This window comes from Populus nigra, chromosome 3, assembly GCF_951802175.1.
Source record: "Populus nigra chromosome 3, ddPopNigr1.1, whole genome shotgun sequence".
Taxonomy (NCBI): domain Eukaryota; kingdom Viridiplantae; phylum Streptophyta; class Magnoliopsida; order Malpighiales; family Salicaceae; genus Populus; species Populus nigra.
The window spans coordinates 859,744-887,399 of NC_084854.1; the positions used below are offsets into that span (position 1 = coordinate 859,744).

The window sequence follows — 27,656 nt, forward strand, 5'->3', positions numbered from 1 at the left end:
TTTATAGAGTGTGCTTTGTCCTCCTAGTTCTATCCTCCGTGTGTCTAAATACTTCAATTTGATTTACTTTAAAAAAATATTATTCTTATATATTTTTAATTAAAAATACTCTACATTGTATTCCGACGCACCACCAAACGTAATGCTCTTGTCGGATAATAATGAATAAATACAAAAAATATATAAATATATCTGATTAAAAAATAAAGATGAATATATAAAATAATGATAATGAGTTATGTGACTCGTGCTTTGCCATAAGATTCCAACTACTATGGTGCTCGAAAAATAAGGGCTTAAGTTTCCTAAATGATTTGAGAGCATATTGTGTTTTCTGTTGGTTGGTTGTGTGAATTTGTTTCAACTGAAGTTGCAGGGTGGAGCTTCAGCTCAGCTTCGTATGGTTGAATCATCAATGAACATTCCTGTGCGGATCAATGGTCAGACATTCACATCAAACCCGGTATGAGACAGCTTCAAATATAAACTGTTTTTCAATGTCCTAGCAATTTGATGTTGATGGGCTAAAGGATTGTGATCAATTGGTCCTTGACCGTCCGCAACAGTCTTCAAGCATGTGAGTGGAACATTTAAACTTTCTACTCCACGCAGCTTCTTTCTCCTAGAAATCTGATGGTGTCTGTGGTTGCCTTGCCCTTTCTTAGTGCCACCGTAGTACCTTTGATTGCGTTTAATAAATCAAGTTCTATATGGTTCTCAATCTCTTTTGTCCTCCGGCTGTAGGCTGCTAATTTGGAATAGTTCCTTGTTTCATTGGAGTTCTATTTGTTTAAAACATCACTCTGCCCCATGCCATGGAGAGATGTTCCTTTTCTGTTTTAATCTGTTGCTACTGAACTTGTTTTTAGTTTTTTGAGCAGTCCAATAATTTTTTTCTTTTGGTTTCTTTTCTTCACAAACACATGCAGTTTGCCCTGACTGCTATGGACAATTAAGTTTTGCAGCGTTGCTTGGAATAGTTAGCCATGTTTTGCAAACACTATGCTGACTGCTATTAAATTTTAATCTGCTAACACTGAACTTACGTTTAGTTCCTTTACGGATGTTGAGAAAGGTTCTTGGTTGCAGTGGACAGGAAAAAGGGATGCACATGGATGAACTTTGCCAACAGCTGAAACTTTCCATGGAGAAGATCAAGTAACCTCTCTCTCTATCTCCCCTTCTCACCCTACATTATCAAGTAATTCCTTTTATCGACCTTTTCTTTTGTCCTGGCCAGGGAATCTATTAGATCACTTGAAGATGAAGGTTTAATATACTCTACAATTGACGAGTTTCACTACAAAGCAACCTGATGAAGTTCACAGTATTTTGGAATGTGTTAGACAATTGACATTTTAACTCTAGTGTTTCAGTTTGTTTAAATCAAGTATTGTCTGTTTTCTTTTCTTTCATTTCTGTTTTGATTTGGTCAAAATAAATACCTTGTTTTTCTGAAGTTATTGCTGAGTTAGTGGCAGCACATTGTCCACTACAGTTAGTGGCTGTTAACTAGGGAAGTTTGTTAAGTTGTCTCATGTATTTAAAGACATGCAGTTAATGAAATACTCACTGAGATATTTTATCAAACACCTTGTGTGTAGTTCGTGTTCTTCAATACTCAGCATTGTTATTCTTGATTATGCATCCCTTCACCTGCACAAAACACAGCAACATAATTCTCAACAGAATGCTACCCAGTCTACAATGCTGTTGCGAGTTATTTTGCTCCTTCTTTTGAATATTAACAGAACAGCCAGTAGATATTTATTTGTTTCTATGTTAACATCTTAAGTGCAGGGATCTTGACATGTGTGATGTCGCTAAATCATATATAGAATTTCACAACATTTTGATGTCTTGTTTAGATTCCTAAATGATGTGCTGCTTAGAACTCTCAAAGAACAAAGATTATGGTCTTGATTGATTTTTTAAAGCAAAGAAAGTTCTAGTTGAGTGCAGTCGAATCAAAGGATTGATTTGGAGTGTTTGATACCTGGAGTGTTTGGGACAGTTTGGAATTTATTTTACCTGAGTAAAGCGCATCGAAATCTCTTTTGATCATATAGTTAGGGGGGGTCCATATTCACTACTACTGGGCATTTTGCTTCTTTTGATTTGTTTCAGTGAACAGATAATGAAGCACCATATGCACGCCGAAGCCCCCATGAAATGATTTATAGCTTTGGTGGCCTATCCTTTAACTAAAGGAATTAGCGTACTAAACATAATATTATCCTAAACATAATTGAAATCTGATGTTAACAAGTTATTAATTATGGCTGGATATAATAGCAATGTACGTTTTGAAAGATTGTGGCTTCCCTACATGAAACATCTTGATTCCAATATTTGAACCTAGAAAATGATTAAACTTCATTAACCAACCCTTTAAAGCTCATATGCCATTAATATGTAGCTATTGAACTTGTTTCTAGCTACAGCTTTATGATTTCTGAGGAGTCCATGAAATGACGAGCAGCTCTGAACTCCAAAAGAACAAATGAACGTTCTTGTAATGATTATTTTTTAAAGCAAAGAAAGGAGCTCGTAGCCAATGAAGAGATTGATTTGGAGTTTTTGATAGCTTTTAGTGTTTTGGGATCGTTTGGAATTTCCTTTACCTACGAATAAAGCACCAAGAAGAAGTCTTTACATTCACCACTACTAGCAGGAACATACCCTCCATTAAAGGCACTTGCTTCTTCTGATTGGTTTCAGTGACCGATACTGTAGGATCCCAAGTACGCATAAGCCCTTGAAAAAGGGAAGGCATCTTCCATTATTGCTTCCAATCTCCATTTAACAAGTTAATTTTGCCCTCATCTTTCCTTCATCAGTACTGTATATATAGCTATAACCCTGGATTGATGTCATTTTTTGAATAAAGTGTGAGGAACAAGGTTTCTGGCCCGAATGATTCATTAAAGCAAAGCAGTAGAAGCAGTACTACCAGTTGAGGGATTTGGAGATCGAGAGAGTGCATGCAGGCCTTCTTATAGCTTTAGTCTTATCTTTACGTAAATGAAAGCATCAGCATCTCCTTGGGAAGTGATCGTTTTTTCATTACGTAAGGCATACCCATTACTAAAGACATTCGCATCGTAAATCTCATTTTGAAAGGTAAAACATAATTGAAATCTCATGTCAAAAAATAATTTGGCTTTGCTACTTGAAACATCCCTTGGATTTGTCTTTCCCTTTTTAGCAAGGCTAAGTCATACAAGTCTATTGGTGTGATGTTTAAAATGAAGCAAGGAATAGAGATTGATTTTTAAAAGCAAAGAAAAGAAATATATACCTGCTTATTGAGTGCAGATTGGTTAAAGGATTTCGAGATCATGAGAGTACTTGCAGAATCTCTAATAGCTTTGAGTGTTTTGGAGATTTTCGAATCTTATTATCTCTATAAATGAAGCCCGGAAGCCTGTGGTTTTCCGCACGCTCTTCACAGCAACATAAACATTCTTCTAGCATTCAAATCGATCATCACCTCTCAAACCAAGAAAAACCTCAACCACCACCCAGTCACACCTTTTCTTTTAAATTTTTTCCCTTCCTTTTTTTGTGTTTCCCTCCTCCATCCACTCCTTTTTGAACCTGCAAAGAAAAAATGGCTGAAGGTGTGCTCTTCAATATTGCGGAGGAAATAATAAAGACATTAGGTTTCCTAACTGCTCAGGAGGTTGCACTATGGTGGGGGATCAAAGATCAATTGCGGAAGCTCAATGACACAGCTACCAGGATTAAGGCTGTGATTCAAGACGCTGAGGAGCAGGCACAAAAACAGAACCATCAAATCGAAGACTGGCTCATGAAGCTGCGGGAAGCTGTATATGATGCCGAGGATTTGCTGGACGATTTCTCAACACAAGTTGTGCGGAAACAGTTGATGCCTGGGAAAAGAGTATCGAGGGAGGTACGCCTTTTTTTCTCAAGATCAAACCAATTTGTGTATGGTTTACGGATGGGTCATAGAGTTAAAGCACTTAGAGAGAGACTAGATGACATTGAAACTGACAGTAAAAAATTCAACTTTGATGTTCGTGGTGAGGAGAGAGCAGCTTTGACCACTGTCAGGGAGCAAACTACCTCATCTGAACCTGAAATAATAGTTGGGAGAGAGAGTGACAAAAAGGCAGTTAAAACATTTCTGATGAATTCCAACTATGAACATAATGTTTCTGTCATCTCTGTAGTTGGAATAGGAGGGTTGGGGAAGACCACACTAGCTCAACATGTTTACAATGATGAGCAAGTTCAGGTACACTTTGGTGTGAAACTCTGGGTAAGTGTCTCTGGTGGATTAGATGCTAGAAAGATCATCAAAGGGATTATAGGTAGAGATTTTGATGATCAGTTAGAGAGTCTGAGAAGGGAGCTTGAAGAGAAAATAGAAAAAAAGAAGTATCTTCTTGTATTAGATGATGTGTGGGATGGTGAGGAAGGTCTGGATGGTGAAAAATGGGATAGGTTGAAGGAGTTGTTACCACGTGATGCAGTAGGAAGTAAGATAGTGATAACTACACGTTCTCACTTAATTGCAAATTTCACAAGCACAATAGAACCACATGTTTTAGAAGGTCTGTCAGTAGATGAGTCATGGGATCTGTTTAGAAGAAAGGCATTTCGTCAAGGGCAAGATTCAGGTCATGTAGATGAGAAAATTAGAAAAGAGATTGTAGAGAGGTGTTGTGGAGTTCCTTTGGTCATAAAGGCAATTGCGAGGTTAATGTCTTTGAAAGATAGAGCCCAGTGGTTGCCCTTTATCCAACAAGAACTTCCAAATAAGGTCCAAGATGATAACATCATTCATACCCTTAAGTTAAGCTACGATCCTCTTCCATCAATTATGAAGCATTGCTTTGCATACTGTGGCTTATTCCCGAAAGGTCATAGGATTGATGTGAAGTCATTGATTCAACTTTGGATTGCACAAGGGTTCATTAGCTCTTCAAATTCAGGTGGTGGGAGTCTTGAAATTGATGGTCTTAGTTGCTTTGAGAATTTATTGTGGAGGTCATTCTTCCATGAAGTGGAAAAGGATGGATTTGGGAACATAAAAAGTTGCAAAATGCATGATTTTATGCATGATCTTGCAACCCATGTCGCTGGTTTTCAGAGCATCAAAGTGGAGCGTGGAGGAAATAGGATTAGTGAATTGACTCGGCACGTGTCATTTGACACGGAATTGGATTTGTCTTTGCCTTGTTCAAAACATCTAAGAACACTTGTATTATTGAGAGGTGGCAAATGGGATGAGGGGTCATGGGAGTCTATTTGTCGAGACTTTAGGGTTTTACGTGTGCTTGTTTTGAGTCATTTGGAAATGAAGAAAGTGTCACCTCTCATTCAAAAGCTCAAGCATCTGAAATATCTTGATCTTTCGAATAATGAGATGGAGGCGCTTTCTAATTCTGTCACCACTCTAGTAAATTTGCAAGTGCTCAAGCTCAATGGTTGTAGTAACCTTAAAGAACTACCTAGAGATATTATTAAGCTAATTAACCTGAGGCATCTTGATGTTGGTTGCACTCTTGATCGTGATTTATGTGAGAATTTAGAGTATATGCCTCGTGGGATCGGGAAATTAACTAGTCTACAGACGTTGTCATATTTCGTGGCTGCTAAGAATAGGAGTCCTAAATCTGAGATGATAGGTGGATTGGATGAGTTGAGAAGGTTAAATGAATTGAGAGGGAGCGTAGAAATAAGAGTCAAGGGATATGAGGGTAGTTCTTATATATCAGAATTTGAAGGAGCTAGATTGATAGATAAACAATATCTTCAGTCGTTGACCGTATGGGTGACCATAAGGGAGGATATTGATTCAGATATTGATTTGTATGATAAAAAAATGTCGCAAAGCCTCCAGCCAAACTCGAGTCTTCAAGAGTTGGTAGTTAAAGGCTATGGAGGTATGAGGTTTCCTAGTTGGGTTTCACAGCTCTCAAATATTGCAAGTATTCATCTAGAACATTGTAGAAGACTCAAGCATATCCCTCCCTTGCATGGAATCCCTTCTCTTGAAGAATTAAGTATTGGGGGATTAGATGATTTGGAGTACATAGATAGTGAGGGGGTTGGAGGAAAAGGAGTGTCGATGTTTTTCCCATCCTTAAAGAGACTTCATATTTTTCATTGTCATAGACTGACGGGATGGTGGAAGAGATCGAGTAGAGATGAGATGGATGATGATCGTGATGAGTCAACAATAGAAGAAGGGTTGATAATGCTCTGTTTTCCACGTCTTTCTTCCTTGAGCATTTCTGCATGTCCAAATCTGACTTCAATGCCGTTGTTTCCAACTCTCGATGAACTTCTTCGTTTGTGGGAGAGTAGTTCAATGCCATTACAACAGACAATGAAGATGACATCACCAATCTCTTCTTCTTCTTCTTCTTCTTCATTTATCCATCCTCTCTCCAAATTGAAGAGTCTATATATGCATTCAATTGATGACATGGAATCTCTTCCAGAAGTAGGGCTGCAAAATCTCTCTTCTCTTCAATGGCTATCGATCTATGCATGTCCAAGATTGAAGTCTCTGCCGCTGCCTGCTCAGGGGATGCATTCTCTTCAGAAATTAGATATCATTGGCTGCAGAGAATTGAAGTCGCTATCTGAATCTGAATCTCAAGGGATGATACCCTACCTTCCCTCTTTGCAATTCTTAAGAATCGATTACTGCAGTGAAGAGATGAGTGGAAGAACAAGAGGATGGGGAAAGGAGAGCGAGGAGGAGTGGCCTATCATTAAACACATTCCATATATTTCCATTGATGGCTACTACATTCAAAGGGAGGGTCGCTATGTAAAGGGTGAAGGATACTAAGGAGTAAAAGAGCATTTTCACCGAACATACATACTTACATGTATGAAAGGTATCTAACCTCTTCCTTAATTTAATTTAACCGCTGAAAATAAGCTCTAACATAGAAATGTATTTAACCTCTCCCTTCCTTCCTTCCTTCCTTCATTTATTTTCTTTTATTATTATTGTTCCACACTCTTTCCTTTGTAATGAGTATTAGAGCATTTTTACCGAACATATATGAAAGGTATTTAACATCTCCCTTCCTTCCTTCCGGAATTTAATTTCTTTTATTATTATTATTATTATTATTATTATTATTATTATCACTCCATACTCTCCCTCTCCCACAAATCTCATCTTTTCATATTTGATGGTTAGAGCATTTTTACCGTGCGGCATTTAACCGTACGGATATGTACGATATTATTTAACCGAGTATTTTCATCTTCATTCTTAAAGAATAAGTACAAAGGTTTTTAACCTCTCCCTCCTCTCCTTCCTTATTTTAATTTCTTTTATTAACTTAATACCCCCCCCCCCCTCTCTCTCTCTTTATTTAAACAACTTGCATTTTATTTGTTTAAATTTTAATTACTGTGGTGCATGAAAAATCAGAGTTTAAGTTTTTTAATTTAAAAACTTGTTTTTAATCTATTTTTAACTAAAAATATCTATAAAATACAAAAACAAAAATAGTTTGATAATCAAGTTGAAAAAACAAAAAAAATTTGCTCATCCCTGCACAGTAAAAGGCCCACCCATTTTAGAGTTGCACTTAATTTTGCTCCAGATATCTGCTAGTAAAAATTATCGGTCTATGATATGCTCATACAGTTTGTTCAATTTTATTTTATTTTTAATTTTTGGTCATGCTCTTCACGCCATCTCTATCTCTCTGGAATTCAGGTCCACTTTCTTACATATATAAAAGTACCTGAATTTTTTGATGCTTAACCTGCAGGTTTACTCTCTATGTTATTCTTTCATAGTTGCAATCCAAAACAAAAACACATGAAAAATATTTTTTATGAATACAATAATTGGAATGTTAATGATAATGTTTAAGATCTGATCGGAGAAAAAATAATTTTAATACAAAAATTAGTTTAAAAATAATATAAATTGTTTATTAAAACTTGACCCACTAACCTTGACAGAGAATAGTAATTACAAAGAATTAATAAAAGAAGAAAGTAAATGATCATCTGAGCTGTGTTTTTCTTCTTTTACTGTTAGTTTTCTGTTTGGCTTTTAATGGAAGTCAACCACATCAATGATCAAACACCTCACTTTGCCTTTTCACCACCTAAGCCTCTCTTTTCCTCTTTCTGCAAAATTTCCTTTCATTTTATTCAGCTTGGACTTCAAGGTCCATTCCTTGAAAAAAAGATTTACTTTCAAGTCAGAAATGGAAAATTCAGTGAAAGTTTTGGAAGGCAGAATCCTCTTTTGTATCCCTTTCTTGGATGCGTAGTATGTTATAGGATTACTTACAGTCATGGAGTTCAAGAAAGAGAAGCTAGTAAGGTTAGTCTCTTTGCTTGTATTTTCTCTCTTCTATGATTCCCATTTGCCTTTTTTTGATGATTCGTTTAAGGGTGTTCTCAAAATTTACAGGTTTAATGGTAGACAAAACCTGGAGAAGACATTGCCTGTACATAAAACATCAGCTCCATTGTTTAAAACTGAAGGAGGTGGTATTAATAGTGACAGAAACACAAGTAACAAGGTTCCTAGATTTGGAAGGTTTAAGGTATTTCCAGAGAATCATCATGAGCCATATTGGAGAGAGAGAATTCTTGATCCAGGAAGTGATGTTATCTTGAATTGGAACAGGATTTTCCTCTTCTCATGCTTGACAGCACTCTTTGTTGATCCATTGTTTTTTTACCTTCCATCAGTAACCAACAAGGAAAAGTCATCTTGTATGGATACTGATTTGAATTTAGGAATTACTGTGACCTGTTTTAGAACACTTGCTGATGTATTTTACATAGTTCATATTGTAATAAAGTTTAGGACAGCTTATGTCTCACCTAGTTCAAGAGTTTGGGAGCGGTGAACTTGTTATGGATCCTAAGTTGATCGCAAGGAGATATTTGAGATCAGATTTCTTCATAGATCTTGTTGCAGAATTACCTCTTCCTCAGGTACATACATTCCTATCTTCGTTTCTGCTTTTGTTTATTTGATTTGAATGTACAATTTTAGCCTGTGATTTTATTTTTTTTTTCTTTTTTGCATAGAAATCACAGCTACTTGTAAAAAATGAGAACGAACTTGAAATTTTCATTTAGTTGATGAGGTTGAAGTTGCTACTGCAATTTTCAGCTTCCCTTTTGCCTCAAAATTCCAGGAATTTCTTTCACTTCTTGAGGTTGAGCTGAAGTTACAAATCCGCGTTTCGCCCAGTGGCGTTCACCTCTGCAAAGAGGGGGAAAGGTCTCGAGTTTGAGTCTTAACTTTGTGACTAAGAATATGCGATTGTGCCTGCTCTTTTGGATTGAAATATGACACATATGGCAGTGTATTTGATTTTTTAAGCACCCATTACTTGCAAATGAAAGTTTTCATATTTCTTTGATTTTTAGTGCCTTCTCGTTATTGCAATCTGTCCTTTGAAGCTAAAGAAGAAATGACATCAAATTGTTCCCTTTGGCAGATTGTGATGTAGTTTATTATAACAGCAATTAGAAGCTCGCTTGCTGATCATACCAATAATGCCCTAGTACTGATTGTTCTGCTTCAATATATTCCCAGATTATATTTGATTTTTCCATTAAGTTCTGAGATCATTAAAGCCACTGGAGTAGTTACAAAGACTGCCTGGGCGGGGGCTGCGTATAATCTCCAGCTATACATGCTGGCTAGTCATGTACGTAATGCCTCCTTGAATCAGAAAATACTTGCATTTATAGGCTATACTACTTGCTGCTCTCACAAAACAATAGCTATTGCTGTTGTGTCAGTCATTTAGTGCTGCTTTACACTGATTAGGCCTGTGATCCTGTAGGTGTTGGGGGCATCATGGTATTTGCTGTCGATTGAGCGTCATGCAACATGCTGGAAATCTGCTTGCAAACATGAATTAAGCCCTATACCATGCAACCCCCGTTACTTGGATTGCGATACTTTGGAATCTCCTGATCGCAAGTCCTGGGAAAACACTACTGTTTTGTTTGCCAGATGTAATCCAGACTACACTTCCTTTTTCCTTTTTTAATTATGGCATATTCGCAAATGCATTGCAGCAGAAAGTACTTTCCTCTGAGTTTCTTGAAAAGTACTTGTATTGTTTATGGTGGGGCTTGCAGAACTTGAGGTATGACTTCATTGAAATTCACCGTAGATATTCATTCAAGATAATGATAGAATCTGATTGCATTTTATCAGTTTCACTAGCTGTTTGAATCGATGCATGATGTTGAAGCAGAAAATTTTCTTTCTTCTGTATGCAGTTTCTGTGATATTATTATCCACAGATACATAGATTCCATCTAATTGTCTCCATAACTCAAAGAGGTTTTTATAGGAACTTCTAACGTATCTTTTCTGCTTATTGTATTTTTCAGTTCCTATGGCCAGTCTTTGTCTACAAGCACATTCATTGGGGAAACTGCAGTTGCGATACTCATTGCCATCTTGGGCCTGGTTTTATTTGCTCATTTGATTGGGAATATGCAGGTAATGTGGACACATGACATAACCTTAGGCTGTTTTTGGCCTCTGTTGCAATTGAAACCTTCCCCTGCTACAAAAATATTGAAGTCTGTTTTCTTGGAAAAAACTTGGAAGTGTTCTCATTCTCAAGAGAGTATTTCCCTTATAGTTTTCATGATAATTTTCTTCTGAGATACAAAACTCTGCAGTATTTAACATACTCTCTCTTGAATAGACCTACTTGCAATCTATCACTGTGAGGCTTGAGGAGTGGAGGCTCAAGCGACGAGACACAGAAGAGTGGATGAGACATCATCAACTGCCCCAAAGTTTGCGAGAACATGTCAGAAGATTTGTTCAATACAAGTGGCTTGCAACTAGAGGGGTTGATTAAGAATCAATTCTGCGTGCATTACCTATGGATCTTCGTCGAGACATCCAGCGTCACCTATGCTTGGACCTTGTTAGACGAGTAAGGGACTCCCTAGTGTTACTTTCAAGCATTTTAAAATCTCATGCAGCTTTAGCTAATGTTTTTCCTATTTGTAGGTTCCTTTTTTCTTGCAGATGGATGATCAGCTACTGGATGCCATATGTGAGCGCTTAGTGTCCTGTTTGAGTACTCAAGGAAACTACATAGTTCGAGAAAGTGATCCGGTTACGGAGATGCTTTTTATTATCAGGGGAAAGCTAGAGAGCTCAACTACAAATGGAGGGCGAACAGGTCTCTTCAATTCAATTACTTTGAGACCTGGAGACTTTTGCGGTGAAGAGCTGCTTGCCTGGGCATTGCTTCCAAAATCTACTCTCAACTTACCTTCTTCCACAAGGACAGTGAGAGCACTAGAAGAAGTGGAAGCATTTGCATTGCGAGCAGAAGACCTCAAGTTCGTTGCCAATCAGTTTAGACGTCTCCATAGCAAGAAACGACAGCATACCTTCCGTTTCTACTCTTACCATTGGAGAACCTGGGCTGCCTGCTTTATTCAGGCTGCTTGGCGTCGACACAAGAAGAGGATGATGGCAAAGAGCCTGAGCATGTCAGAGTCCTTCTCAGTTTCTGTTGATGAGCAAACAGTTTGTGATGAAACAACACTAGAGGAGGATGAACCAAGTTTTGCACCTTCAAATTCTCAAGCAAAACAGCACCTTGGTGTTACAATACTAGCTTCAAGATTTGCTGCAAACACAAGGAGAGGGGCACAGAAAGTCAAGAATGTTGAAATGCTCAAGTTGCAAAAACCTGAAGAGCCAGACTTCTCTACAGAACCAGATGATGACTAGCTCGACCCCTGTTCTCACCCAACAGCCAACTACCGATGGGAGAAAGCTAATATGGAAGGCAAATGATCCAATCCTGAAGGGATATTAATTAAAGTCCTCCACGCCATTACTAGTGCTATAAGCAGCCATGGATGACTCCATTACTTTTTAGGTTGCTGGAAGCCAAGTGGATGTAAAAGGTGCGAGTTGCTTGTGATTTATCACATGTAGGCAGTCTTGATTAGAGTTTTGTCACAGTCAATCAGGTGAGATTAACACATTATTGCCTTGGATTTTCTTGCTGAAATGGCTCTGAGCTCCGTGATAAATTTCAGCAAGATAATCTTATTCAAGAGGATGAATGGCCTTGATGCAGTTGCGACTAGTGAGGCTGTATTTCGTAAAGCGCTTTAAATTGTAATATTATTAAATTAGTCTTTTTTGGTATTTTAAGATAATTTTAATATGCTGGATCGAAATTTGGAAAAACATTAAATTATTCCAAATATATTTTTAAACAAATACATGTCATGTGTACTCAAATATAATTTTACAAAAACAAATGTTGATTTTTGTTATTATATTATTAAATAAAAAGTAATTTTTTGTTTTACATAGAATAAACACAATGAAAAGTTCATGATCTATGAATGATGAAATAATTCGTAAAGCCTGAGTTCATTTATTATTTTATTATTAATAAAAATTTATTTTTAATTTTTTAAAAATCAAACTATATTTATATTGGTAAATATATTTTAACTAAATTAAAAATCATTTTAATGTTGGATTTTTTTATATCATAATAATTATATATAAAATAAATAAATAAAAATTATAAAGTATTAAAAGATGAATTAAACAAATTACTGATTAAATTAGAAAATAATTAAAAGGATAAAAGAAGGTGAATTATTTCAACCAATAATGCTTGCCTCGTGGTTAAATTGATAATTTTTTAATTAAAAAAAAGTTGATGAATCACTTTCTTTTTCTTTTTGTTTTCTCCTTTATCACCATTCAATAAAGTTACCAAGAAAAATAAAACATATAAGCACTGAGATGGAAAATGATATGTATAGTGAAATCACTAATATTTTTAGTTTGCTATAAATATTTAATTTTGTATATATATTATTAATTAATAATTTAAAAATTATCATATTATTTACATTAAAATTAACAAAAAAAAAACCTAAACAATGCAGCTAAATCACTATAACCACACTCAAAATAATATTAATATGAATGGCATTTCATGAGTTTTTTTAAAAAAAAATTTACTTAATTTTACATTTTAATTACTCAATCTTAATGTTTTTAATTTTATTATTTCATATAAAATTGTTTTGAAAATTAAATTTTATAATATTTTTTATTTTTTTAATTAAATTATATATCAATCTCATGAATTTAGTTTTTTTTCTTCTCAATTTCAATATTTAATATTAGATTTGTTGAAAATAAAATTTTATAATATTTTTTCATTTATATTTTATGAATTTTAACTAATTTCATGATTTAGAAACTAGATTTAACAAGTTAATCTACGGTGGTAAGAGTTTTTTTTATTAGTTTTTCTAGTTGATTTTTTAATTTTTTACTATTTTTTGAGTTTTTTTTTTTAATTTCACTTAATAACAACTTGTTTTTTTTCTTAGTTTTTATTTTTAATTTTAGTAATTATGCTTTGTATTTTTTTCTCTTGGGTTATATATCATTATGATAAATTTAATTTGTTTTTTTTCTCCACTTCAAAATATTATATTTATTAAAAATCATGCTTATTTTTTAAATTTACTTTTTATTAATTTATCTCAGTCAAATAGCTAGTTTAACCGCATAAACTGGATTAATTCTGAATTTTGTTTTTCCATACGGGTTGAATTTTGTTTTTTTTTTTTTTAAATGTTTATGATTTGCTTTCTAAACCGTTCATTCCCAACGAATTTACTTCCCCAAACTTCTGCATTCCTTGTCAGAGAGAGAGAGAGAGGGGGTCCTGCTTCCCCAAATCCCTTTCTTCAATCTTCCGGATTTGTTACAAAGTGTCTCTGTCATTTGGGTCAATAAAAAAACAGACCACAGGGAGAAGGAAAAACACCTAGGAAGGTCGACGATGATGGCGGCGGCGGCAGTGAGACGAGGAGGTTCAGAAGCCTTTTTCACTGGGTCCCATTTTCAGCGATGCCAAATGAAAATGACGGGTATGATTCTTCCATCTCCAACCACTTCATCAATGTTGTCTATCAACCACTCCAACTCCATTTCTTCTTCTAGCAGTAGCTGTAGCAGTAGATATCAACACAAAAATGACGCTTCTTCTTCTTTTAGAAACATTGATGATGCCCTTGCTTCTTTCAATCACATGCTTCATAGGAAACCCCTGCCTTGTATTATCCAATTCGCCAAATTATTGTCTGCAATTGTCAAAATGGGACAGTATTACGATGTTGTGATTTCTCTTTCCAAACAAATGGAATTAGTTGGGCTCTCTCCTAATACTTATACGCTTAGTATCTTTATGAATTGCTTCTGCCAGTTGCAACGTGTTGATCTTGGGTTCTCTGTCTTGGCCAAAGTCATTAAACTTGGTCTTCAACCCACTATTGTCACATTTACCACCTTAATCAATGGGCTCTGTAAAGTGGGTGAATTTGCCCAAGCCGTGGAATTATTTGATGACATGGTGGCAAGAGGGTGTCAACCTGATGTCTACACTTATAATACGATTATCAATGGCTTATGTAAGATTGGGGAAACTGCTGCGGCTGCTGGATTGCTTAAGAAAATGGAAGAGGCAGGCTGCCAGCCGAACATGGTGACATACAGTACACTCATTGACAGTCTTTGCAGAGATAGGCTGGTGAATGAGGCTTTAGATATCTTCTCTTATATGAAGGCTAAAGGCATTTCCCCAGATATTTTCACTTACACCTCTTTGATCCAGGGCTTATGTAAATTCAGCCGATGGAAGGAGGCTTCGGCTTTGCTAAATGAAATGACGAGTTTGAATATCATGCCAGATATTGTCACCTTCAACGTGCTAGTTGATACTTTTTGTAAAGAAGGCAAGGTTTCAGAGGCTCTAGGTGTGTTAAAAACAATGATTGAAATGGGTGTGGAGCCTAACGTTGTTACTTACAGTTCGTTGATGTATGGATATTCCTTGTGGACGGATGTTGTTGAAGCTAGAAAGCTGTTTCATGTCATGATAACCAAGGGTTGTAAACCAAATATTTTTAGTTATAACATCTTAATTAATGGATATTGTAAGGCCACAAGGATAGACGAGGCCATGCAGCTTTTTAATGAAATGATTCATCAAGGCTTAACTCCGAACAATGTTAGTTACAACACTCTTATTCATGGCTTTGGCCAATTAGGCAAGCTCAGGGAAGCACAAGATCTTTTCAGGAATATGTGCACTAATGGCAACCTCCCAGATTTATTTACTTACTCAATATTGCTTGATGGCTTTTGCAAACAAGGGTATCTTGGTAAGGCATTCAGACTGTTTCGAGCAATGCAAAGTACTTACTTGAAGCCTAATCTGGTGATGTATACCATCCTGGTTCATGCCATGTGCAAATCTGGGAATCATAAAGATGCTAGGAAACTGTTTTCAGAACTCTTTGTCCAAGGGCTGCAGCCTCATGTTCAGCTATACACTACAATAATAAATGGACTTTGTAAAGAAGGATTGTTAGATGAAGCATTGGAAGCTTTCCGAAATATGGAAGCGGATGGCTGCCCTCCAGATGAAATTTCTTATAATGTTATTATTCGAGGACTTCTCCAGCATAAGGATGAATCAAGGGCGTTGCTACTTGTTGGAGAAATGAGAGACAGAGGTTTCGTTGCAGATGTGAGACCATGCTTAAGTGAAGTTTGCCAAGGTAAAAAGGTGATGTAAACTTTTATTTCTCCATGCTGCAAATTCATGTGGCAAATATTAAGTAATTTTTCTGCAACATGTAAGTTAATTTTTAGTTCAATCTTGTCAACATCTGAACAATGACACTAGTAAAAACACTATACATCAAAAAGAAACACAAAATAGAATATTTTTTGCCCGAGAGATCTGCTAATAAAAATTCTTGGTCTCTGATATACATGTACTGTTTTTTCAATTTTTTATTTTTGGCATGCTCTTCAAGTCCACTTTCTTACAAGTTAGTGTTGTAAAACATATATAAAAGTACCTGAATTTTTTTATGTTTAGCCTGCAGGTTTACTCTCTGTGTTATTCTTCACGGTTCCAATCCAAAATAATATGAAAATGAAAATTTTCATGAATACAATAATTCGAATGTGAATGATAATGTTTAAGATCTTATCGGAAAAAGATTAACTTCTATATAAAAGCTGGTCCGAGTATATTAGAGAATAATATAAATCATATATTAGAACTTTATTTAACATTTTTTTTTAATTAAATTGTTTCTTTGACATGATATTATAGTTCTAAGTGACCAAACTATCATATATTCAAAATCCTGTAAATGTAAATATAAATTGTATAGTAAAAACCTCACCTTAACTTGGTTTTTTGACATAGAATAATCATTATAAAGAATAAATTAAAGAAGAAAGCAAATGAATATCTGAGCTGTGTTTTTTTTTTTCTGTCACTATTAGTTTTCTGTTGGGCTTTTAATGGAAGTCAACCACATTGAACACCTCACTTTGCCTTTTCACCACCTAAAGCCTCTCTTTTCCTCTTTCTGCAAAATCTCTTTTCATTTTATTCAGCTTGGAACTCAAGGTCCATTTCTTGAAAGAAAGATTTACTTTCAAATCAGAAATGAAAAATTCAGTGAAACTTTTTGAAGACAATCCTCTTTTGTATCCCTTTCTTGGATACATAGTATATTATAGGATTACTTACAGTCATGGAGTTCAAGAAAGAGAAGCTAGTAAGGTTAGTCTCTTTGCTTGTATTTTCTCTCTTTTATGATTCACATTTGCTTTCTTTGATGATTTGGTTAAAGGGTGTTCTCAAAATTTACAGTTTTAATGCTAGTCAAAACCTGGACAAGACATTGCCTGTACATAAAACATCAGAGCCATTGCTTAAAACTGAGGAGGTGGTATTAATAGTGACAGAAACACAAGTAACAAGGTTCCTAGATTTGGAAGGTTTATGGTATTTCCAGAGAATCATCATGAGCCATATTGGAGAGAGAGAATTCTTGATCCAGGAAGTGATGTTATCTTGAAATGGAACAGGATTTTCCTCTTCTCATGCTTGACAGCACTCTTTGTTGATCCATCGTTTTTTTTTCCTTTCATCAGCAAGCAAAAAGGAAAAGTCATCTTGTATGGATACTGATTTGAATTTAGGAATTACTGTGACATGTTTTAGAACAGTTGCTGATGTATTTTACATAGATCATATTGTAATAAAGTTTAGGACAGCTTATGACTCACCTAGTTCAAGAGTTTTTGGGAGAGGTGAACTTGTTATGGATCCTAAGTTGATCGCAAGGAGATATTTGAGATCAGATTTCTTCATAGATCTTGTTGCAGCATTACCTCTTCCTCAGGTACATACATTCCTATCTTTGTTTCTGCTTCTGTTTATTTGATTTGAATGTAGAATTTTAGCCTGTGATTTCAATTTTTGTTTTTCATTTTTTGAATAGAAATCACAGCAACTTGTAAAAAATTAGAATGGAATTGAAATTTTCATTTAGTTGATGAGGTTGAAGTTGCTATTGCAATTTTCAGCTGCCCTTTTGCCTCAAAATTCCAGGAATTTCTTTCACTTCTTGAGGTTGAGCTGAAGTTACAAATCCACGTTTCACCCAGTGGCATTCACCTCCTCAAAGCGGGGGATAAGGTCTTGAGTTTGAGTCTTAACTTTGTGACTAAAAATATGCAATTATGTTTTTGGTAGACTGATATGGTTTGTTATACCAGTAATTAGAAGCTCACATGCTGATCATACCAACAATGCCCCAGTGCTGACTGTTCTGCTCCATATTCCCAGATTATATTTGATTTTTCCATTAAGTTCTGAGATCATTAAGGCCACTGGAGTAGTCACAAAGACCGCATGGCTGGAGCTTCATATAATCTCCTGCTATACATGCTGGCTAGTCATGTGAGCAATGCCTCTTTGGATGGGAAAATACGTGTCGTTTTAGGTGATACTACTTGCTGTTCTCTCAAAATGCTATTGTTGTTGTTGTTGGTCATTTAGTGCTGTTTTATACTGATTAGGCCTCTGATCTTGTAGGTCCTGGGGACATCATGGTATTTGTTGTCGATCGAGCGTCATTGAACATGCTGGAAATCTGCTTGCGAACATGAATTGAGCCCTATACCATGCAACCCCCGTTACTTGGATTGCGATACTTTGGAATTTCCTGATCGCAAGTCCTGGGAAAACACTACTGTTTTGTTTGCCAGATGTAATCCGGATGACACTTCTTTTTTCGATTATGGCATATTCACAAATGCATTGCAGCAGAAAGTACTTTCCTCTGAGTTTCTTGAAAAGTACTTGTATTGTTTATGGTGTGGCTTGCAGAGCTTGAGGTATGACTTCATTGAAATTCACCACAAATGTTGGGAGACACAATTTCGATCATCCAAAATTAGATAAGCATATACGTACAAATATTTAATTTTATTAAAATATATGATTTGATACAATTTTTATTTAAAATATGCTTACAAAAAGAATAAATAATCCTTTTATTCTTTCCTTAGATTTGATATGTGGTGACTTGATTTATTTGTGAAAATAAGCTAAGATTTGTACTTTACAAGAATGTGAATTTGAGTGTGTATTGCAAAGTGAGATTTGGTGATTTGATGCTTTGAAAGAGGATATTTGATTTGTCTTTTAAATGTTGTCGAAGAATTCTTATGGAACGTTTAGACTTAATCTAATAGAGTTTTGTTTTTTATAGATTCAAGTGTAGATGAAAAAGGATTGGTAGCTTTTGAGAGAACTTCTTTGCTTGAAGTGCTTTTCTTGAAGAAAATTTTATATCTTAAAGAATACTAAGGTTTATTTATTTTCCATGTTATTTATTTTATTCTTAAAAAATAAAATAAAATAATGACACAAGGTGAAATTTAATTGTAGATTTTTTTATTTATTTTTTTGGATGAACTCTTAACTCTCGCTAAATTTATTGCGGATAGATCAATGGGATACAATAATTTAGCTATACCATCACTTTTAAACGAGAGTCCAGATTGAACAATGTGGGCGTTCGAATCCTTCATTTGTCTGGTCATATTATACCACCATGGCACCGCTGTACAAGGGAGGAGCAAAACTCTAATTTCCAGGATGATGAAGATGAAAACAGACGTTGACGTTATCAATGAACTGAGCTTCATTGGACTTCGTAGTTGTCATCAAACAAGGCTAAAAATAAACTCTCCGCTTGAATTGCGCTGCAAAAGAAGCGATGAAAATAGACAGAAAATCCTTTGATTAAATCACACTCTCTCCCTATCTTTATCGTCCCTCTTGTATTTTGGATAAAGGAATATGTTCACGAGAAGAAACAGACCGCAACCTCTCCCTGTATTGATTTCATGAGACAGACGAAAGGATTGAGAGCTCATGTAAGATGCAGACAGCAGCCTTACATTTGGGAATGAAGTGGATGAATCTTCCTGGCAAGTTGAGACATTCTGCAGGACAACCTCTCTATCAAGCTGACGTTGTCTCTATGTTCTCCTTATTATTGTCCTCTTCATTTGATTTTTAGCAATCAAAACTAATTCATTGGGAGGAGCAGCATCGAGCTTCAAGTTCATTGTAAGGACAGTGCTTGAACTACTCCTCGCCACCAGCCATAATTCTCCTCTATACTCCCAGCTCCCATGCTTCCATAGGATGTTAAGAGGAAAGAACTTTAAGCGGGGTAGCTGTTTAGAATATTTAATAAAGTGGGCCACATGAAGAGTACTTTTTACCACGATAACCAAAAGGTGAAACTAACCTCGTTGAAGAAGATGAAGGTATTTGGCGTTCTGCAACATAAAGATATGAGTTAAACCTTGAGTTTATTAATAAAATTTCAAGTGTTACAATTCTATTTATTTAATGTTCTGCAACACACAAAGATCTCAGAGATCTGAGTTAAACTCTAAATTTATTAATAAGATTTTAAGTATCGCAACCCTGAACCATCGGTCTCCATTTGATTTAAACCTAACTCCTGCTATGAGAGGTTATAGACACCTTATCCATAAAACATACAGCAGGAAAACAACATTGAATAGAGCTTTTTCCTGTGAATGTCATTATCTATTGTGGGATTTCTTAAATTGCCATTACTCAAAGATTGATGAATCCCTCCAGCATAACCAGAGATAGACATGAGTTTAACTTTAAAGGTGATCATAATCGTGGTGTACTTTTTTTGTGTAGGGAAACTATGCTGATTTTTTTTTCAAAAAACAAATTTAGTGTATTTTACAATAATGTAATCATTTGAAATATAAAATTGCTTTATAAGATTTCGTTCCGTTAACAGTTTCCATGATAAATTTCTTCTGAATTCTAGAACTCTGCAGTGTTTAACATGCTCTCTCTTGAAGAGACATACTTTTAATCTATCACTATGAGGCTTGGGGAGTGGAGGCTCAAGCGACGAGAAACAAAAGAGTGGATGAGACATCTTCAACTCCCCTACAGTTTGCGAGAACTTGTCAGAAGATTTGTTCAATACAAGTGGCTTGCAACTAGTGGGGTTGATGAGGAATCAATCTTGCGTTCATACCTACGTACAGATCTTTGTCGAGACATCCAGCGTCACCTATGCCTGGAGCTCGTTAGACGAGTAAAACACTCACGATCAAGCATTTTAAAATCTATCTTCTTCTGTCATGCAACTCTAGCTAATGTTTTTCCTATTTACAGGTTCCTTTTTTTCTCGCAGATGGATGATAAGCTACTTGATCCCATATGTGGGCGCTTAGTGTCCTGTTTGAGTGCTCAAGGAAACTATATATAGTTGGAGAAGGAGATCCGGTTACGGAGATGCTTTTTATTATCAGGGGAAAGCTAGAGAGCTCAACTCCAAATGGAGGGCGAACAGGTTTCTTCGTGTCAATTACTTTGAGACCTGGTGACTTTTGCGGTGAAGAGCTGCTTGCCTGGGCATTGCTTCCAAAATCTACTCTCAACTTACCTTCTTCCACAAGGACAGGGAGAGCACTAGAAGAAGTGGAAGCATTTGCATTGCGAGCAGAAGACCTCAAGTTCGTTGCCAATCAGTTTAGACGTCTCCATAGCAAGAAACTACAGCATACCTTCCGTTTCTACTATTACCATTGGAGAAGCTGGGCTGCCTGCTTTATTCAGGCTGCTTGGCGTCGACACAAGAAGAGGATGATGGCAAAGAGCCTGAGCATGTCAGAGTCCTTCTCAGTTTCTGTTGATGAGCAAACAGACTAGTTTCAGCAAGATTTTGTAAAAAAAAATATTTTTTTTTATTTTAAAATATTTTTTTAATTTATTTTGATATGTTAATATTAAAAATAAATTTTAAAAAATAAAATAATATTATTTAAATATATTTTTACATAAAAAATACTTTAAAAAATAATCGTTATTACAATATTAGACGCTACCGTAGGATTGCATTATGTTTAAAAGTATTTTTTAAAATATATTTAAATTATGTATTTTTTTATATATTTTGAGATAATTTTAATATTTTTATATACTAAGTAGGATTTTTTATTATTTGGATAATTTTGATAATTTTCATGTTTTGTATGAAAATTATAAAAAAAATATCAAAAAAATATTTTAAATTATTTTAAATATAAAAACACATCTAAAACACTTTATAAATCTAAATAAAATGATTTATTGTCTAAAACCACCTAAAAAATTAGTTTAAAAACAAAAAATAATTAAAAAACTTCTCCAACTTTATTCTATTTTTTCAGGTAATATAAGAATTAAAAAAACTTAGTGAATTTTCTTTTATCAAAATAAATTGTTTATAATAAGATTAATTTAACTTTTTTAGTTACTGTAATCAATGTAATAATTTTTTTTACATGAACATGTAATCTAGCAATTTTTTTCTTTTTTCTCTTAATTTTAAGGACTAGAATATATTAAAAATGAAGTTTGGGATAAAATATTAACTTGTTAAACTAAAAAAACTAAAAATAATTTTTCCCTTGTTCCCCAAAAATTATTTTTTGCTAGCATTTAAACTATTTGTTTATATATAAAATCAAATGATATTATCTTGACATCATTATATCACTATAAAAAGCAAAATCAGACAAATCATTCCAATTAAATGCAATGTCAAGAACAAATTTGAAAAGAAAGAGAAAAAGAAAAATAATTAACTGTTTAAACAGTAATCACAAAAGAGAAACCTTGCATTCCTTGTGTTTGTGAGGGAGACGGTCCTGCTTCCCCAAATCACTTTCCTCAATCTTCCAGATTTGTACAAAGTGTCTCTGTCGTTTTGGTCAATAAAGAAACAAGACCACGAGGAGAAGGAATAACACAGAGGAAGGTTGATGATGGTGGCGGCGGCGGCAGTGAGACGAGGAGCTTCAGAAGCCTTTTTCATTGGGTCCCAAGTTCAGCGATGCCTAATGAAAATAACGGGTATGATTCTTCCATCACTTTTGTCTAGCAAACACTCCAACTCCATTTCTTCTTCTAGCAGGAGCAGTAGCAGTAGCAGTAGTAGTAGCAGTAGATACAAACACAAAAATGATGCTTCTTCTTCTTCGTTTAGAAACATTGATGATGCCCTTGCTTCTTTCAATCACATGATTTATAGGAAACCCCTGCCATGTATTATCCAATTCACCAAATTATTGTCTGCAATTGTCAAAATGGGACAGTATTACGATGTTGTGATTTCTCTTTCCAAACAAATGGGTTTAGCTGGGCTCTCTTCTAATACTTATACCCTTCATATCTTGATGAATTGCTTCTGCCAGTTGCAACGTGTTGATCTTGGGTTCTCTGTCTTGGCCAAAGTCATTAAACTTGGTCTTCAACCCACTATTGTCACATTTAACACCTTAATCAATGGGCTCTGTAAAGTGGGTGAATTTGCCCAAGCCGTGGAATTATTTGATGACATGGTGGCAAGAGGTTGTCAACCTAATGTCTACACTTATACTACGATTATCAATGGCTTATGTAAGACTGGGGAAGCTGCTGAGGCTGCTGGATTGTTTAAGAAAATGGAAGAGGCGGGCTGCCAGCCGGACGTGGTGACATACAGCACACTCATTGACAGTCTTTGCAAAGATAGGCTGGTGAATGAGGCTTTAGATATCTTCTCTTACATGAAGGCTAAAGGCATTTCCCCAGATATTTTCACTTACACCTCTTTGATCCAGGGCTTATGCAATTTCAGCCGATGGAAGGAGGCTTCGGCATTGCTAAATGAAATGACGAGTTTGAATATCATGCCAGATATTGTCACCTTCAACGTGCTAGTTGATACTTTTTGTAAAGAAGGCAAGGTTTCAGAGGCTCTAGGTGCGTTAAAAACAATGACTGAAATGGGTGTGGAGCCTAACGTTGTTACTTACAATTCGTTGATGTATGGATATTCCTCGTGTACACAAGTTGTTGAAGCTAGAAAGCTTTTTGATGTCATGATAACCAAGGGTTTTAAACCTGTTGTTTTTAGCTATAACATCTTAATTAACGGATATTGCAAGGCCAAAAAGATAGATGAAGCCAAGCAGCTTTTTAATGAAATGATTCATCAAGGCTTAACTCCGAACAAAGTTACTTACAACACTCTTATTCATGGCTTGTGCCAATTAGGCAGACTTAGGGAAGCACAAGATCTTTTTAGGAATATGCGCACTGATGGAAACCTCCCAAATTTACGTACTTACTCAATATTGCTTGATGGCTTTTGCAAACAAGGGTATCTTGGTAAGGCATTCAGACTGTTTCGAGCAATGCAAAGTACTCACTTGAAGCCTAATCTGGTGATGTATACCATCCTGGTTCATGCCATGTGCAAATCTGGGAATCTTAAAGATGCAAGGAAACTGTTTTCAGAACTCTTTGTCCAAGGGTTGCAGCCTAATGTTCAGATATACACTACTATAATATTTGGACTTTGTAAAGAAGGATTGTTAGATGAAGCATTGGAAGCTTTCCGAAATATGGAAGAGGATGGCTGCCCTCCAGATGAAATTTGTTATCATGTTATTATTCGAGGATTTCTCCAGCACAAGGATGAATCAAGGGCAGTGCAACTTATTGGAGAAATGAGAGACAGAGGTTTTGTTGCAGATGCAAGGACCAGGTTAAGTGAAGTTGGTTAAGGTGAAAAGGTGATGTAAATTTCTCCATGCCGCAAATTCATGTGGCAAATGTTATGTAATTTTTCCTCAACTTGTAAGTTAATTTTTAGTTCAATCTTGTCAACATCTGAACAATGACACTAGTACAAAAACTATACATAAAAAAGAAACACAAAACTGAATATATTTTGCCCGAGAGATCTGCTAATAAAACTTCTTGGTCTCTGATACACACGTACTGTTTGTTTATTTATTTTTTTGTCATGCTATTCATGTCCCCTATCTCTCTAAAATTCAGGTCCATTTTCTTACAAGTTATTGCGATAAATCATATATAAAAGTACCTGAATTTTTGGATGTCTAGCCTGCAGGTTTACTCTCTATGTTATTCTTCATTGTTCCAATCCAAAAACATATGAAAATGAAATTTTTCATGAATACAATAATTCAAATGTGAATGATAATGCTCAAGATCTTATCAGAGAAAGATTAACTTCAATATAAAAGTTCGTACGAGGATATTAGAGAATAATCAATATAAAGTATAAATAAAAGAAGCAAATGAATATCTGAGCTGTGTTTTTTTTTTCTTTCACTGTTAGTTTTCTGTTGGGCTTTTAATGGAAGTCAACCATACTGAACACCCCACTTTGCCTTTTAGATCTTGTTGCAGCATTCCCTCTTCCTCAGGTTCATACATTCCTATCTTTGTTTCTGCTTTTGTTTATTTGATTTGAATGTAGAATTTTAGCCTGTGATTTCATTTTTTTCTCTTTTTTGCATAGAAATTACAGATACTTGTAAAAAATGAGAATGAACTTGAAATTTTCATTTAGTTGATGAAGTTGAAGTTGCTACTGCAATTTTCAGCTTCTCTTTTGCCTCAAAATTCCAGGCATTTCTTTCACTTGTTGAGGTTGAACTGAAGTTACAAATCCGTGTTTCACCCAGTGGCATTCACCTCTGCAAAGAGGGGGAAAGGTCTCGAGTTTAAGTCTTAACTTTGTGACTAAGAATATGCTATTATGCCTGCTCTTTTGGATTGAAATATGGCACATATGGCAGTGTGTTTGATTTTTTAAGCATCCATTCCTTGCAAATGAAAATTTTCTTATTTCTTTGACTTTTAGTGCCTTTTCGCTATTGCAATCTGTCCTTTGAAGCTAAAGAAGATGACATCAAATTGTTCCCTTTGGCAGATTGTGATGTAGTTTATTATAACAGCAATTAGAAGCTCGCTTGCTGATCATACCAATAATGCCCTAGTACTGATTGTTCTGCTTCAATATATTCCCAGATTATATTTGATTTTTCCATGAAGTTCTGAGATCATTAAAGCCACTGGAGTAGTCACAAAGACTGCCTGGGTGGGGGCTGCGTATAATCGCCTTCTATACATGCTGGCTAGTCATGTACGTAATGCCTCCTTGAATCAGAAAATACTTGCCTTTTTTAGGCTATACTACTTGCTGCTCTCACAAAACGCTAGCTATTGCTGTTGTGTTGGTCATTTTGCTGCTTTACACTGATTAGGCATCTGATCTTGTAGGTGTTGGGGGCATCATTGTATTTGCTGTCGATCCAGCGTCAAGGCAACATGCTGGAAATCTTCTTGCAAACATGAATTGAGCCCTATACCATGCAACCCCTGTTTCTTGGATTGCGATACTTTGGAATTTCCTGATCGCAAGTCCTGGGAAAACACTACTGTTTTGCCTGCCAGATGTAATCCAGATGACACTTCCATTTTCAATTATGGCATATTCGCAAATGCATTGCAGCAGAAAGTACTTTCCTTTGAGTTTCTTGAAAAGTACTTGTATTGTTTATGGTGGGGCTTGCAGAACTTGAGGTATGACTTCATTGAAATTCACCATAAATATTCATTCGAGATAAAATCTCATGCAGCTTTAGCTAATGTTTTTCCTATTTGGAGGTTCCTTTTTTCTCGCAGATGGATGATCAGCTACTTGATGCAATACGTAAGCGCTTAGTGTCCTGTTTGAGTACTAAAGGAAACTATATAGTTCGAGAAGGTGATCCGGTTATGGAGATGCTTTTTATTATCAGGGTAAAGCAAGAGAGCTCAACTCCAAACGGAGGGCGAACAGGTTTCTTCATGTCAATTACTTTGAGACCTGGTGACTTTTGCGGTGAGGAGCTGCTTGCCTGAGCATTGCTTCGAAAATCTACTCTCAACTTACCTTCTTCCACAAGGACAGTGAGAGCTTTAGAAGAAGTGGAAGCACTGCATTGCGAGCAGAAGACCTCAAGTTCGTCGCCAATCAGTTTAGACCTCAAGATTTGCTGCAAACACAAGGAGAGGGGCGCCAAGGATGTTGAAATGCTCGAGTTGCAAAACCTGAAGAGCCAGACTTCTGTACAGAACTAGATGATGACTAGTTTGACCCCGGTTCTCATCCAACAGCCAACTACCAATGTGGAAAAGCTTTAATGGAAGCCAAATGATCCAATCCTGAAAGGATATTAATTAAAATCCCCCACGCCATTGCTGGTGCTTTAAGCACCCAGGGATGATTCCATTAATTTTTAGGTAGCTGGAAGCAAGTGGATGTTAAAGGGGCAAGCTGCTTGTGATTTCTCTAATATCCATTAGTTTATAGGTATACATGTAGCAAGTCTTGATTAAAGTTGAGTTTTGTTACAGTCAATCGGGTGAGATTAACACATTATTGCCTTGGATTTTCTTCTTGAAATGGCACTGAGCTCCATGATAATTAACAGAAGCTCTAAACCACGTAGCATCTGTGTACACACATTGAATTTACTATTCATTGCTATACTTCAATGACTATTATGCCCTTCCAATAAAAAATTAGAGGCCTATAAGTTGGGTGTTAGTTTGGTCTTTTTGTATGCTTCATTTTCCGTTAATTATTTGACTAGGGTTACATGTGATTTTTTCAAATTTCATAAACACTCAAATGATTTTACGATCCTTCACGTTAAAATCTTTAAAACTATCATTTAGGCGTATTTAGATCTTTTTAATTTTTAATATATGGTTAAAAAATAAATTCTGCCCTTTAAATAAAAATAATAATAAATAAGTGTCTTTTGATCTTTTTACATGGTTTTTTTCTCTCCATAAATCTCATAATCATTGGAAGTAAATTTTTTCTTTTCAAGTTATTTAATTAATATTAAAATCTAAAAATTTATTTAAAATCTAAAAAGTTATTGGCACATATTGTACGTATACTAACACTAATAGATAAAAAGATATTGTATTTTCTAAATAGTGCATGTAGAGCCTTCCAGTGTTCAAACTTTTTTTTTTTTGTTATATTTTTGAAAGCATTGTCGAGTTTTCTTTTTTATACGGTGGCACCTGTCACCACTGGTAGAGCGGTTTGCCGCTAGAAGCCTTTTTTCCCCCTTTTTTTATCTTTTTTCCTGTAAAACAAAGTAGTTTTGTTATCTTTATTTTTAGTATTTTAATTTTAGTGTTTATTTTTTATTTTTTATTTTTATTCTTAATTCTTTTGTAAAAGTTTTATTTGTTTTGGATTTAGTTATTCAATTCCAATTTATCATATATTGTTTTTCCCAATTTTTTCCTTATTTTTTTATTTCTATTTTATTTCTTGGTTCTTTTATA

General features: G+C 35.3%; 3 protein-coding genes, 1 long non-coding RNA gene and 2 pseudogenes across 8 annotated transcripts in view; all 6 read left to right on the forward strand.

Annotated features, from left to right (window-relative positions):
* LOC133690279 (uncharacterized) overlaps positions 1–1,813 on the forward strand; it is a 30,118-nt gene extending 28,305 nt beyond the window's left edge. Inside the window, exon 4 of one of the 2 annotated variants that reach the window (XR_009841409.1) lies at positions 1,702–1,804. This is a non-coding gene — a long non-coding RNA (uncharacterized LOC133690279). Of the gene's footprint in view, positions 1–1,701 lie in introns of both variants that reach the window. The other variant, XR_009841408.1, reaches the window with a different exon arrangement.
* A 1,557-nt stretch (positions 1,814–3,370) lies between these two features.
* LOC133689719 (putative disease resistance protein RGA3) lies at positions 3,371–8,311 on the forward strand. Its single transcript, XM_062109718.1, has 2 exons — positions 3,371–6,884; positions 8,174–8,311. The coding sequence occupies exon 1, from the start codon at positions 3,614–3,616 to the stop codon at positions 6,833–6,835; it is 3,222 nt and encodes a 1,073-aa protein (XP_061965702.1). The 5' UTR covers positions 3,371–3,613; the 3' UTR covers positions 6,836–6,884; positions 8,174–8,311.
* LOC133689720 (probable cyclic nucleotide-gated ion channel 14) lies at positions 6,906–12,187 on the forward strand (annotated as a pseudogene).
* Positions 12,188–13,667: 1,480 nt separating this feature from the next.
* Positions 13,668–17,271, forward strand: LOC133689721 (putative pentatricopeptide repeat-containing protein At1g12700, mitochondrial). Its single transcript, XM_062109719.1, has 2 exons — positions 13,668–15,639; positions 16,496–17,271. The coding sequence occupies exons 1-2, from the start codon at positions 13,860–13,862 to the stop codon at positions 16,519–16,521; spliced, it is 1,806 nt and encodes a 601-aa protein (XP_061965703.1). The 5' UTR covers positions 13,668–13,859; the 3' UTR covers positions 16,522–17,271.
* Positions 16,636–21,173, forward strand: LOC133688187 (probable cyclic nucleotide-gated ion channel 14; annotated as a pseudogene).
* Positions 21,174–22,012: 839 nt separating this feature from the next.
* On the forward strand, positions 22,013–26,895 carry LOC133689722 (pentatricopeptide repeat-containing protein At1g62930, chloroplastic-like). Of its 4 annotated transcripts, XM_062109723.1 has the most exons (5): positions 22,016–22,358; positions 22,700–24,724; positions 25,332–25,446; positions 25,584–25,886; positions 25,989–26,895. In XM_062109723.1, exon 2 carries the CDS (start codon positions 22,844–22,846, stop codon positions 24,053–24,055), a length of 1,212 nt encoding a protein of 403 aa, XP_061965707.1. In that variant the 5' UTR covers positions 22,016–22,358; positions 22,700–22,843; the 3' UTR covers positions 24,056–24,724; positions 25,332–25,446; positions 25,584–25,886; positions 25,989–26,895. The 4 variants fall into 4 exon arrangements, with proteins under 4 accessions (XP_061965706.1, XP_061965704.1, XP_061965705.1 ...); XM_062109722.1 differs by having other exon boundaries at positions 22,013–24,724; positions 25,971–26,895; XM_062109720.1 differs by having other exon boundaries at positions 22,013–24,724.
* The last annotated feature ends 761 nt before the right edge of the window (positions 26,896–27,656 follow it).